The 14,174-nt window shown below is 42.7% G+C and overlaps 1 protein-coding gene across 1 annotated transcript in view; it reads right to left on the bottom strand.

Moving 5' to 3' along the window:
* NLK (nemo like kinase) overlaps positions 1-3,836 on the bottom strand; it is a 145,894-nt gene extending 142,058 nt beyond the window's left edge. The window contains exon 1 of the mRNA XM_059997208.1: positions 2,175-3,836. Coding sequence (XP_059853191.1) covers positions 2,175-2,632 — 458 coding nt within the window. The 5' untranslated portion in view covers positions 2,633-3,836. The remainder of the gene's footprint in view (positions 1-2,174) is intronic.
* Between the last annotated feature and the right edge of the window lie 10,338 nt (positions 3,837-14,174).

The following is a 14,174-nucleotide window of genomic DNA, read 5'->3' as shown; positions in this document are numbered from 1 at the left end:
TGTATTTCACCTGTAACAGCTGATAAAAACATTCAATGCAGCTAAGTAGAAAAACTTGATTAAAGAACAAAGGAGGACCTGACCAGGAGATCAAGTAACCAAGCAGCAAAGATGCCACAACACTGTGGTAGGTGCTGGGGAAAAAAAGAAGTACTCTAGCAGACACAGTCACTACCCTCATAGGGCTTACAAATGTAGTCAGTCAGACAGGGCAAACGCTCAACAACTGGTGTACAGTGGAAGATGGCACAGATATGGAGGTACTTCAAGTACATGGAAAGAACTCCATGGGTGGTAGAAGGGGTCGATCAATGGAAGAACCTAGAATGGATTCAAATCAAACACATTCAGCTTTTCATGTATTGGTAATTCAGAACACCCACTACCAGAATGTTTGCTGTGGGATATGTTTCAGCACTACAGTTCCTCACCTCCCTCCCCTTAAAAAAAAATTCCCTTAGCACCAACTTGAAGTTAAAACTTCTACAAATCACATCACCATTTGATAGAAATGTAGGTGAATAACATCTTTAGAACATAGTCAAGAATGCTGCAACCCATTTCCCTTTCAGCATCTCTAGTTCTTAGCACTGCATGCAAAGCACTAAAATGAAAGAAAGCATCCAGGTCTAAGAAAATCCAAACAAATTCTCAGTAAATCAATGACAAAATTTAAAGCAAGGAACAATCTTTTTCCTGCCCCCTGCCCCCCCACTTTGAAATCCTCAAGGGCTGGACAAGGAACAGCAGTTCACAGTGCAGTCTCTGAGGACAGGATATGGAAGGGACGAGAGGAAGGCAAGAACAGGCAGGTCCCTGAGCGGAGACTGAAAAGGCACCATTACCGGCTGCATTCTTTCCCACCAGGAATCCCACACACCTTGGAGAACTTGCTGGGAAAACACTGGACTTCACCAGTTTAAAAAAAGACGGATCGGATCACTTAGTAGCCTAGTTTATAAAATCTGGAAAGTAAATAAAGATGGCCAGATATAATGCAAAAATGAAACATGTCAATTATAGCCTGAAAAGCAATGACGAAAGGAGACATTTACTAGGCTAGTTCCAAAGAGTTCGTTCTCCTGTGGTGATGAGGGCTTTTCTATACATTAACAAGAATCTTTTCTTTTTTTAAATTGAGGTATAGTTGAAGGAATCTATTTTTGAAGCACTGAAAACATCAATTCATCTATCCACACCAGAATACTTAATCCTTGGGGGGAAAAGCTCAGTTCACTCTAGTTTTGAAAGAAATAGGACCCTACAATGAGAAATACATTTTATTATAAACTATCAATCTTCTTAAGAAGGACAAATAGACAAAATGTTGCATTTAAGAAGCCCTCGGACTTTAAAAAGTATACTAGCACTAGCAAAAGTAGAGAAGTTTCATGTTTAAAAAGTATACTTCCTACTACAGCAGCCAACCAAGGGATAACAGCAACTTACAAGCCACTAAATGACACTAAAACATTACACTGAATGTGGGCCACTGCATAGTTACAGTCTACTGACCTCAATTGTGGTACTCATGTGTGATGCTATATTTAATGCATTCTTATCAAAAGACTAAAGCTACATACTTCCCAACTGTAGCTTTATGGTTTAAAATAAACCACTCATGCAATGACTTAACTGGTTCAACTATGAACCTTATCTTCCTTCTGGGGATCAAGATCACAAATTAAGGAATGAAAAGACAGAAAGAACAAAGTAGTTATGCAACGTATACCCCAATGACAAGACTATTATAAAGAATCCAGTTTGGGTCAGTTGTGACATTTGCTGCAATTGGGCAACTGATTCAAACTAAATCGAACATGAGAGATGGCCAAGGTCTGTGCAGAAATAAGCATTCCATGCATTCATCTATTTACTGAATCTCCATTCAGTGGCTTGCTTAGGTTCTACACAATAGGTTTGGTAGACAACAAACTTATGTGAGTTACTCAACAGAGGGTGCTCCACCAACGCTGTCCATGACTCCAAAGCACAAGCCTAGATAACCGATGCCATCAGGCCTCTTTACCAGGTAAGGAAGGGTGCCTTCCTACAGTTGAGCTGAGAAGCTTGTTCCACTTGGGTTGACATGGAGAAAACCATGAGAAAGGACCTGCCCAACGACAACCATGAGAAGAAACCAGGAGAGGCTGTGTTTTTCTTTGGATACTCACCAGACGACACCAAAGGCTCCATATCCAATAGGTCTATCCGGCTCAATATCCAGCTGCTGTTGTGGATGATGCGAGTGCTGATGATGGTGCGCCTTAACTGTGGCAGCTGCGGCAGCCTGTACCTGAGCTGGGGCTGCTGCAGCTGGTCCAGGAGCCTGACCCGGTGCCGGTGATGGGAAATACGGCTGCTGCTGCCCAGGGTTTAACATGGCTGCAGCTGCGGCCGCTGCTGCGGCTGCCGCAGCTGCAGAGGAGGTATGCTGCTGTACGGGGTGGACAGCAGCAGCCGACCCGGGATGAAGATGGTGCTGAGGGTGGTGGTGGTGGTGAAGGTGAGGAGGAGGGAGGTGTGGAAGGTGGTGGTGATGGTGGTGGTGGTGCCCTGCTGCTGCCGCAGATGTACCGCCATTGTAAGCCGCCATCATTTTTGCGTTGGCTCTTGCGCCACAAAGAGACATTCAAAAAAAAATGCCCTTTGATTGGAAAGCAAACTGGGTCAAGCTGTCATTTGGCCATTTAAAAATGAAGAAAAAACCCACTCACTCCACCTCCAAAATCATGGAGCGGAAGTGGCTTTATGTCTTCATCAGTCAATCCAGACAAGTTAGAGGATCTTGGTGTTTAATTTGGGGGTGAGTGTGTGTGGAAGGGTGTGGGTTGCCCCCAAAAATAAAAGAAAAGAGAAAAGAAAAAGAAAAAGAAAAAGGAAAAAGGGACCCCTTCCCCCCAGGTTTCCTGCCACAAGTGGGTACTAAAACTCCATCCTTAATTCGGGGGAGGTTCCAACTTTGAATGTGGGAATAAAGGCCAAACCTCCCGACCCCCTGAACTCCACACGCGAAAAGGATCAGGTAACACACCACCCTGGGAATCTTGTAAGAGGCTTGACTCATCTACCCCTTCCATTCCCACATCCTTTTCTAAACACCTACCACCTCCTCAAAAATGCAACTGAAAAAAATTCCAACCACCCCAAAGTGAAAAGATGGGGGGAAATGTTCAGGGAAACTAGCTCCCCCCCTCGAACTCTCAGGCCTTCCTACATCTCCCCCTACTCCTCGTCAGGTTGACCTGATTGGGGGGGCGGAGGGGGTACTAAACTTTCCCGAACAGAAAAGAGCCAGGGAAGGAGGCAGGAGGGACAGAGTGAGCAGAGGAGGCGACAGGGCAGGACAGAGAGGAGAAAGAGAACCGGGGCAAAGTGAAGGTAAGGAGGTGCGGGGAGCAATGAAAGAGAGGTGGGCAGCACTCGGACGCCCAGACACAGGGAACCGCCCCGGGAGGAGGTTAAGGTCCCGGGGCCAAAGAATGGGAGCCCCGGGAGACGGGCGGGGTGCAGTCGGAAGCGGGCTGACTCCTGCCCCCGCCGCCGGCTGCTTCTGCTGAGGAGGGTTGGGGGGGAGAGCGGGTGGGTCCCCCCGCGCGACGGCCCCCGCAGGGCTCAAGGCTGCTCCGTCTCCCCCCCTCCCCCCCACCCGGCTTCCGTCCCCGCGGCCGCTTTCTCCTCAGCCGCCGCGGCCGCTTTCTCCTCGAGCCGCCGCCTCCTCAGCCGCCGGTGCCGCCGCGGCCGGACTCACCTCCCCTAGCAAAGCCGGATAGAGCGGAGCCAGCGGCGGACACGCGCAACCAGCCGCCGAGGCCCCGCCCCCGCCTCACACTGACCGGCTACCCTAGCCAATCCACGCCCACCTGTCCGCGTCCGCCTCCAATCCCGGGCCGGGAGCTTCAGACAGGCGCACTCTTCGGCCAGTGGCGACAGAGTGTGGGTCTCCTGGGGAAATCCCGCCCCCGAGCCGGGATGGGCAGATCGAAAGACCAATCAAAAGGCAGAGTTGGGCCTGACCGACAAGACCAAAAGCGAATTAAACACCAAAGATCTCCGTGACATTTTCTTTCGCCTCTCTCCTCTTTTCTTTTTCTTCTTTTATTTTTTTGGCAGGAGCAGGAAGCTGCGTGCTAATCCCGCCTGCAAAAGCTGGAAGAGAGGGGTGGAACGAAAGAACCAATCGTGAGCCGGGCACCAAGAACAGAGCAACCAATCATTGGCTTGAAGAGGAAGTGGGCTGAGACTGGGACCAGATAGACACTTGATTTGACAAATGGAAAAAAAGACTGATCTCGGTCCCACCCTTCAGGTCTCCTATAGGTCAGGATTGTGGCGAATTCGCTGTCATATCAGCGATGATCAAGGGGCGGGGCCAAGTGTAAGGGGTGTGGTCTAAAGACGGGGGCGGGACCTAGATGAAGAAGGCGGAGTCCAAATCATCCATTGATTGGAATCATCTACTACCCCTTTTAAAAACATCAGGTGTGGAGAAATAGGAGCAAAAGGGGATGCCGAGCTTCAGAAACTCAACCAAGCTTATTCAACAAGACAGTCACTGAAGAAACTCAGTAGACTGACAGTTCATAGCCTATAGCTGGTCCTCCATGGCTAATCCTCATAGTGGCAGAAAGACGCGTTATTTCGTTTTCACAACTACATGCTCATTGAACGATAGGGCTATTGATACTAATTAAGACAACAAAAATAATAAACTTAACCACAAAGACTGTAATTTTCTCCCATATTTTCTAATAAGTTCTAGTCATTGAAATCTTACTAAAATAACATCTTTCACTTTCACATAACCTCACTTAATTTATTTTTCTTTAAAAATATGAAATAATAAGCTTACAGTACCTTACCCTTACTAAAATTGTGCACTCAATCCTGGAAATCATCATTGATTCCTCTTTTGCCTGCCCACTCCTCCCCTTCTAGTCAATCATCAAGTCTTAAACGCTTTTGAACACTTCTAAACACACACACCCTTCTCCCCAGTCACCACAGTATTACCCAAATGCATGCCACTAGCATCTTTAATTAACGCATCTCCCTGCCTGCAGGCTTGCTCTCCTCTAATCCACCCTCCACTGAGAGCATTGCAATCTTTTAAAAATACAAGTCTGACCACACCCCTACCCTTGAAAAAAGTCAGTAAGTCTAAATAGCCCAGCTAGATCTGGTTCCCGCCTTCCTCAGCAGTCTTATCTCTCACCTCAACCCTCTATGCTCCAGACATTCTGAATTTCTTTCAGTTCCTCAAATGGTTTGTTGCCTCCAAGCCTTCAAGCATATCTTCAGCTCCAAACACTCCCCACTCCACTCCTCTAACTTATAGTTCAGGTCTTCACTTTTTTTTCTGGAAAGCTTTCCCTAACCCTGTGGTAGAATAAGTGCTTCTGTCATATAGATATATAACAAGGCACTACCTCCCTCATAGCACTGAGAACTCTTTATTTTTTAATTGTTTACTGAGTTTGACCAGGACAGAAAGCTTGTCTGTCTCACTCTGTGATATGCCCGGTTCCTTGGGCAGAGTCTAAAAGGTGAAGGTAATAAAGATTTGCATGCGTTTCTGAGAACAGAAGTGGGTACCAGTCCAAGCTCTGCTATTCACTAACTTTATGACTTAGGCAATTTAACTTTTCTGAGTTTCAGTTGCCTCGACTGAAAGTGAAGGTAATAATATATGCCTCATCAAGTAGAGTTGGGGATTAAATTAAGGTGATACATTTTAAAGTTCCTGGCAATATATGTTCATTCTCTTTCGATCAGAATCTTGGGGGTGGGGGGCAGGAATCTGTTTAATAAGCCCTCCAGGTGATTCTTACATGCACTAAAGTTTGAGAAGCACTGGCCTAAAGGGGCTGAGTCAACTTTACTTTTCTGTATCTAGTATAGCACCTGGCACCTAGAAAGTGCTCAATGCATGTGAAATAAAGAAATACATCCAATTCACCAGAAAATTATTGCATATGAAGAGCTATTTATTCCTGCCACAGATATTTACTGAGCACCGACTCTATCTAGGCATTGTGCTAGGTGCAACAATAGGGGAAGGGAGACACAAATTAACAGTCTGCCCTTCAGGAAGGAGCTCTAATTCTGGTGCGAGAGTTTCCAAAATGATGTGTGCACACACCAAGCGGTGCACAAAGTGAGCCACTGGGCTCCACAAAGAAATTAGTACAACTTCTATTTCTGCTTATTTTTTATTTCATCTTTTTAAAGTGTCCATTTTGTCAGTGTTTTATAATGTACATAATATACAGAGTTGTGTACATGTATATTATGTATAAATAAATAAAATATGTAAATTGGGGATTTATGCTCCAAAAATTTATAAAAAATATTAGGAAATCACTAGTCTAGTGACTATTTAATGTCCATGATTTAGATCAGCTCTGTCCAATAGAAATATAGAGAGTAACATAAAAAATTTTAAATGTTCTAGTAGTCATATTAAAAAGTTAAAAGAAACTAATTCTATTTGTAATTTAATATATTTTATCTAAATCAACATATCCAAAATTTGTTATTTTAAACATATAATCAATGTAAAAAAAAAGATTCTGTATATATGTATATATATTTTGATACTAAGTCTTCGAAATCTGGTGTGTATTTTGCATTAACAGCATATCTCAACTAAATTAAAAATTCAGTTTCCTCCATCGTACTAGTCACATTTCAAGTGCTCAATAGCCTCATGTGGCTAGTGGCTAGCATATTAGACAGCACAGATATAGATCATGGGTTTGAATCCCTGCTCTGCCCCTTACTAGCTGTATGATCTTGGGCAAGTTCCTTAACCTATCTTAGTCTCAATTTCCTTGTCCATAAAATAGAGAGGATCCCTTACTTCTCCAACAGTTGCGATGATTTAAATAGACAATAATGGAAAGCACAAGCCCAGGGCCTGCCCGGCTCCTCATGGGGGCAGTAAGTGGAGTGGTTATTATTAGTATTACACTCCAAGGCAAAGTGTCCTACGTGTCAGATGAGAAATACACTTCGGGCACTGCTCAGTTCACGTCCCCAGCATTCCATCCACATGGAGCCGGCCTGACAGACACTCAATTCCCCTTAAACACATCACCAGACAGTACAATATCTGGCCCTTTCCATTCTGCTCCATTTTCGAGAGCTGAGCATGATGAACAAGAAGTTGGAAGTGACTCAGCAGGATAGCACTTAAAGCCTAAAAAAAGCACGCAGGACATCAGAATGCATAAGCAGGAATAGAATGTGCAGGAAGTGGGAGGTGATCTTCCCTTTCTTCCAAGAACTGGCTCCCCCCCATGAGTTGTCTGCGGAGACTATGCGGCTTTGAGCACTTAACACTTTTGAGCTTTAGTTTCTTCATCTACTTTGAAGTAGAAAATATCTACTGCAAAGGGATATTGAGAGGATTAAATAAGGTTATGTATTAACATATGAAAGACCTAGCACAGTGCCTGACACAGATCAGCCACTCAATACAGGTAGCTTCCTTCCCATTTCTAGGTATTGGTTATTGATCAATTTTTTCCCTGGTGTCTCCATTCCCAGTGCTCTTCAGAGAAACGGGTCATGGTAAGAAGCTGGGACTGGGTAAGGCCAGACAAATCCAGGTTCATGAGTTGTCCAGGCCTTCTGAAGCCTTCTATCATCCCCAGAGCTCAACTCAACAACATAGCTTAAGCCCCACGAGAGCTCCCTTTGCATGAATCTGAGGACTTTGGTCTCATCTTACCCCTCTCCATCTTTCAGCCCCTGGGTGAGATATTCGTCCCAACTCCAAACCCCAAGACCAAACTTTAGCCCTGACTCATGTCCTTGGCCAGGAGAGCCAGGCAACGTTCAACACTTTCCCCCTTCCCAGGTGAATCAGTGATGAACATTTTATCTTAGTTTTATTAAAAAGTTTTAAACTATGTGATAAAATTGATATGTTTAACATTTATAGGTGCCCTTTGTCATTCTGACTTCTTAAATCAATAACTGAAAGTATAACTCACATGCATTGGACATACAATAAAATAAGGCATCTTTCATAATATCATACAGGAAATGTCCTATGGATCCACTTTCAGCTTGGACTCCAAATGTGATAAGATACTTTTCACTAAAAGGGCAATAAGGAGCCTCGTACAAAACTTCCACCTATCCACTCCCAGTACATCAAGTTGCAGAGCTCAGCCTCCAGGACAGAATAAAGTTTGCCCTCCCTAAAAGCCCTCAAACACAGTGATCCCAGGTTACAAAGAGAGCTGTGGCCTTAAATCGCCATTCCTAGATTAGCAGATGAAACCAAGTTCTCTAAGACCACACTGAGCACTGTGTAGGCAAAGAATAAGACTGGTTCCAATGCCTTGCTGCAAATTGGCATCACCTGGGGATCTTTAAAAATTACTGAAAGCCTGGCTTCAGTGATGTGATGGTAAATGTTTAACACTCAGCTCTTTAGAAAGAAAGAAAAAAAAAAGCTCTGATTTGTAACCCATTTCCATGGTATGAAAACTTCTACCATGGTTGATTTCAAGTTACCAGTATGACTTCACTAAAGGTGGAACTGGGAAGAGATATACACAACAGTCTCCTAAGGCACGTGGCAGCTGACCACTGCCTGGCATCCATCCACCCCATTTATCTGGTATGGGGTCTGGCCTGGGCATCAGTATTTTTTAAATCTTCGCAGTAGATTCTAATGTGTTTGCAGCAAGCTTGGAACCACTGGGCTAAGGGCCTCATAATAAAGGCCCAGAAGCAAGAAACAGGCCACTTCACTGTCTTTCAGTGAAAAATATAACTGACAACTAGATTTAACATTTGCCTCCTCATGTCAGTACATTTTCTCCCACTAGGCAAGCCTCCACAGGAAACTAAATCATTGGCAGAAGGTTGCTCAGTGGGCATGGTCTCAGGGCACAGGGTGGAGGAGTGGAGGGGAGGCTGGTGGGACATCTGAAGAGCCAAGGTCATTTTACCAATGTAATTGTCTGACTGGAGATCCCTGGTGGTGCCGGAAACACTGATAAATTCCCCCTCTGGGACACCCCTCCAGGGATATCATGAGTCTTCTATTAAAACCGTCTGTATTCTGACTGGGTGGCAAGCACTTGATTTGCTTAATTCTTAATTGTTACACTTTCAGCTGTGCTGATTGAACCCTAGTCATTTTGGTTGAAGTGTACCTACCTCTCCACAGGGGAGGTGAGGGAGGAAAGGAGTTTTCTTCTAGAGATGGCTAACTGGGCCCCCATCTCTGGGTTCCCATAGCCCCTTCTGCTTATTTCTCTCATGGTGCTTATAACACAGCATCACAGATGTTTACTTGTCTGATGCTCTGGGAGCTCCCTAAAGGCAGAGACTGTGTTCCTGTTTTTCTCTGCATCCCCAGTGCCCAGTGTTGGTTCTTAAGTTGAAGTAAAACGAGCTCGTCCATCACATTATAAAGTATTTTTATCTTATTTTTTAAACACAAATAATTCACAAATAGATTGTTGTTTAAAATTTTTCCATTTTCTATTTAACCAAATTCTCCTTTGACCCTCTCATCCAGTCCTACTCTCCTCGGAGGTAACCATTATTCTCAGATAAGTGTGCATCCCAACTAGACTATTTTATGGTCATTTACACACACACATACACAAACACACACACACACAGAGAAATAGAAATATATGTTTTTTTTGTGTGTGTTTTAAAAATATGTGCTACAGGGCCTCCCTGGTGGCACAGTGGTTGAGAGTCCGCCTGCCGATGCAGGGGACGTGGGTTCGTGTCCCGGTCCGGGAAGATCCCACATGCCGCGGAGCGGCTGGGCCCGTGAGCCATGGCCGCTGAGCCTGTGCGTCCGGAGCCTGTGCTCTGCAACGGGAGAGGCCACAACAGGGAGAGGCCCGCGTACCGCAAAAAAAAACCACCAAAAAACAAAAAACGTGCTACAGAAACTAACACACCACTGTAAAGCAATTATACTCCAGTAAAGATGTTAAAAAAAAAAAATACGTGGTATTATCCTACACATCTAGTCTTTATAACATGCTTTTTCACTTAACAATGTGTTTTGGGGATCTTTTCATAATTATCTAATGTATTTATTGTTCTGCTTTGTTCTTTCAAAATGTTGAATTCGAAAGGAGACCCTGAAACAAGGATTCAAGCACAAGTACTTTATGTGAGAGGTGATACTAGAAAATACCAGTAGAGGGATGGGGAAGTGAGACAACGAAGGGAAGGAGGCCAATAAAAGGTGTTTTATCAAGCAAGTCATCACTGTAGGTAACCAGAGCTCAAGTCCTCGGGGAACTCTGGGAGTCAGTGTATGACCTGAGTGTGGAACCCTCTACCTGAAGAGAGCTGGGGCATCACCTCCCATCTACCATTGGTTGAGGGCTGCTTCAGAGAGGGATTCATTCCCCAGTACTTTTGGTTTGCCATGCTCCTGGGCAGAGAGCACTCTGGTGGCCAGAGAAAGTCCTCAGACAAGGAGATGCAGGTGCTAGCAGTAAAAAGTCAGCAGGCATACAGAGACATCGTAAATCCCAGGTTCTATGGGTACAGCACTGACAGGGTCTGCTACAGAGCAGGTATGCCTTACTTTATTATAACATTTTCCATTTAAGTTGCTTACATTTTTTAGCTTTTACAAACAAGGCTTTCACAAGTGTTCCCATCCATGCTCCTTACGCATGCATGCAAATATTTCTTTAGGGTAGATGCCTACAAGTGGGTCCATACATCACTCAATGTTTCTCTCTAATTTTATTCTCCCAGGTGAGGGAATGCCTACTGTGATCCGCTCTGAACTCCAGGCTGCCAGAGTGTGAATGTCTTCTCTTCCTTAGTCTCTCAATCTTCCTTTTCAGGAATTCTTCCACGCTTAAAGAGATGAGGGCATCTAATGACTTTCCTACCCCACTGGATGGAATTCCCATGGCCTTGTCATTTTTCTCCACAGGCATCCCTATGATGTTACCCCTGTCTTCTGCCTTCAAAATCTGTTGCTGCTGGTATATTTCAGATTATAAGTCGTCCTCTGGTAATAAAAATCAAACTTCAGAGCAATGGCTTCTACTTGGACAGATACTTCACCTCTATTTATCTGCCTAGGCAGGCCATCGTTTCCAAATAAAGAGCACTTGTTTACAACCTGAGACAGCATCTGGGCAATCCTTTTTATACAGTAGCTAGCACAAGGACACAATTAGGACTTAAAATTTTTCAATTCAAAAAATCAATTCAAATTTTTATTTTTACTTTTTATGTCAATATTATGGATCTGTAGTGTATATCCAATAAATATTTTAACTTTAATAAATTTTGACAAACATACATAGTGACACCATGTAATCACTACCCCAATCAAAATACAGAGCATTTCTATCCTTGTCCCTTTTCAGTCAATCCTTCCCACCCTTGACCCAAGGGACCACTTTTTTTGCTTCCCATCCCTATAGATTAGTTTTGCCTGTTCTAGAATATCATGTAAATGCAATTATACAGTAATTACTCTCATGTAAGTTTTCTTTCACTTAAAATGTTTTTGAGATTCACCCATGTTTTTGCACGTATGAGTAGATCTTTTTATTATTATTATCATTGAGTAGTATTCCATTGCATAGGTGGATCACACAGTTTGCTTATCCATCCATCAGCTGATGAACTTTGGGGTTATTCCCAGCTTTGGGCAATTATAAATAAAGCTGCTATAAATGTATGTATATAGATTTTTGTGTGGACATATGTTTTCATTTCCCTTGAGTAAAGACCTCGAAATAGGAATGCTGGATAGTAATGTAAGTGTATGTTTACTTTGATAAGACACAGCCAAACTATTTTCAAAGTTATAAGTAACATTTTACTTTTTCACCAATAAATTATGAGTTCCAGTTGCTCATCCTCACCAACACCTGGGACCATAATCTTTTTAATTATGGCCATTTTAGTGGATGCATGGTGGTATTACTTTGTGGTTTTAATTTGTATTTCCCTTCTTACTAATGACGGTAACCATATTTTCATGTTCTCATTGGTCATTTGTATAACTTTTTTGGTGAAGTACCCTTTTGAAACATTGAGGGTAGCTATCCTTTATATATTCTGTATATAAGTCTTTTGTTATATATATGTATTGTGAATATTTTCCCCCAGTCTATGGCTTGCTTTTTCAACTTTTCTTAACAGTGTTTTTGAAGAACAGTAGTTTTAAATTTTGATAAAGTGAAATTCATCCATTTTTTTCTTTTATGGCTTGTGCTTTGGTGCCCTGTCTATAAAATTTTTGCCTACCATAAGGCCACAGGATTTTTTTCTTATATTTTTATCTTTTACATTTAAGTCTATGATTCAGAGTTTATTTTTGTATATGGTGGTGAGGTAAGGGTCAAAGGGTTTTGGGGGGATTCCCCCCATTTGGATATCCAGTCGTCCCAGCATCATTTGTTGAAAAGACTATCTTTGCTCCATTGAATTACCTTAGTACCTTTGTTGAAAGATAATTTTACCAGATATGTGTAGGTCTACTTCTGTAAATTCTATGCTGTTTCACTGAACTGTGTCTGTCCTTATGCCAATACCATATTGTCTTAATAAATATAGCTTTAAATTACATCTTGAAATCAAGTAATTTAAATCCTCCACCTCAGTTCTTTTTTTTCCAAAACTGTTTTGGTTATTCTAGGTCATTTGCACTTCCATATAAATTTTGAAATCAGCTTGTCAAATTCTAACCAAAAAAAAAAAAAAAGCCTTCAGGGATTTGGATTGTTACTTCATTGAGTTCATAGATCAGTTTGAGGAGAACTGACATCTTAACAACATTGAGTCTTCCAACCCATGAACGCAGTATATCTCTTTGTTTATTTAGGTTTTCTTTAATTTTCCCAAGCAATGTTTTGTACTATTTGGTGTACAGGTCTTTTTTATAAATTTATTTATTTTTGACTGCATTGGGTTTTTGTTGCTGTGCGCGGGCTTTCTCTAGTTGCAAGGAGCAGGGGCTACTCTTCACTGCGGTGCGTGGGCTTCTCATCAAGGTGGCTTCTCTTGTTGTGGAGCATGGGCTCTAGGTGCGTGGGCTTCAATAGTTGCAGCACACAGGCTTAGCAGTTGTGGCTCGTGGGCTCCAGAGCGCAGGCTCAGTAGTTGTGGCGCACGGACCCAGTTGCTCCGCGGCATGTGGGATCCTCCCGGTCGAGGGCTCGAACCCTCGTCCCCTGCACTGGCAGGCGGACTCCCAAACACTGCGCCACCAGGGAAGTCCAGGTTCTTGAACATATTATTGTTGAACAACATAGTATTATTCTTGAACAACACCAGATCTTGAACATATTATTTTAAATTTATCTGGAAGTATTTCAAGATTTTTGATGTTATTGTAAATGGCATTGGTTTTTAAATTTCATTTTCCACTGGTTCATTGCTGTTATATAGAAATACATTTTTTATAGTGACTTTGTATTCTGTGGCCTTGCTAAATTCATTTATTAGTTGTAGTAGCTTTTTCTTCTAGATCCTTGAGGATTCTCTAATCTTATTAATCTATAAATAAAAAGTTTATCTCTTCCTTTCCAATATTTAGGCCTTTTATTTATCTTTCTTGACTTATTGCACTAGTTAGGACCTTCAATGAACTGTTTAATAGAAGTGGTGAGAACAAACTTCCCTGCCTTGTTCCCAGTCTTAGGAAACAACCTTCTAACATTCAGTCTTTCAGCGTTAAGTATGATGTTATCAGTAGGTTTTTTATAGATGTTCATTGTCAAGTTCAGGAAGTTCCCCACTAGTTTTAACCTGCAAGTATTTTTAGTTTCATTGTTTACATTTCACCATGATAAAAGATGTTGGAACTCTAGGTCTTGGTTCTGTTTCCTCTGGTAGTATTATGTAAAGAGCATGGTTTTGGAGTCAGACAGACTTGAACTCTGCCACTTTACAGCTGTACAAACTTATTCAAATTCTCTATCTTCCACCTCAATTTCCTCACTTGTAAAATAAAGATGACTAATTTTTCAATTTTATTGTGAATGATATTTGGTTTTTTTGCATGTATCTGGCACAAAGTAGACACTCAAAAAACATTATTACCCTCTCTCTATCCTTTGCCTTCTTTTTGTGGTACGCGGGCCTCTCACTGTTGTGGTCTCTCCGGTTGCGGAGCACAGGCTCCAGACGCGCAGGCTCAGCGG

The sequence above is a fragment of the Delphinus delphis genome, chromosome 19 (genome assembly GCF_949987515.2).
Source record: "Delphinus delphis chromosome 19, mDelDel1.2, whole genome shotgun sequence".
Lineage (NCBI taxonomy): Eukaryota > Metazoa > Chordata > Mammalia > Artiodactyla > Delphinidae > Delphinus > Delphinus delphis.
The sequence above is the reverse complement of the archived record's forward strand: the minus strand, read 5'-3'. Positions and strand labels throughout refer to the sequence as shown.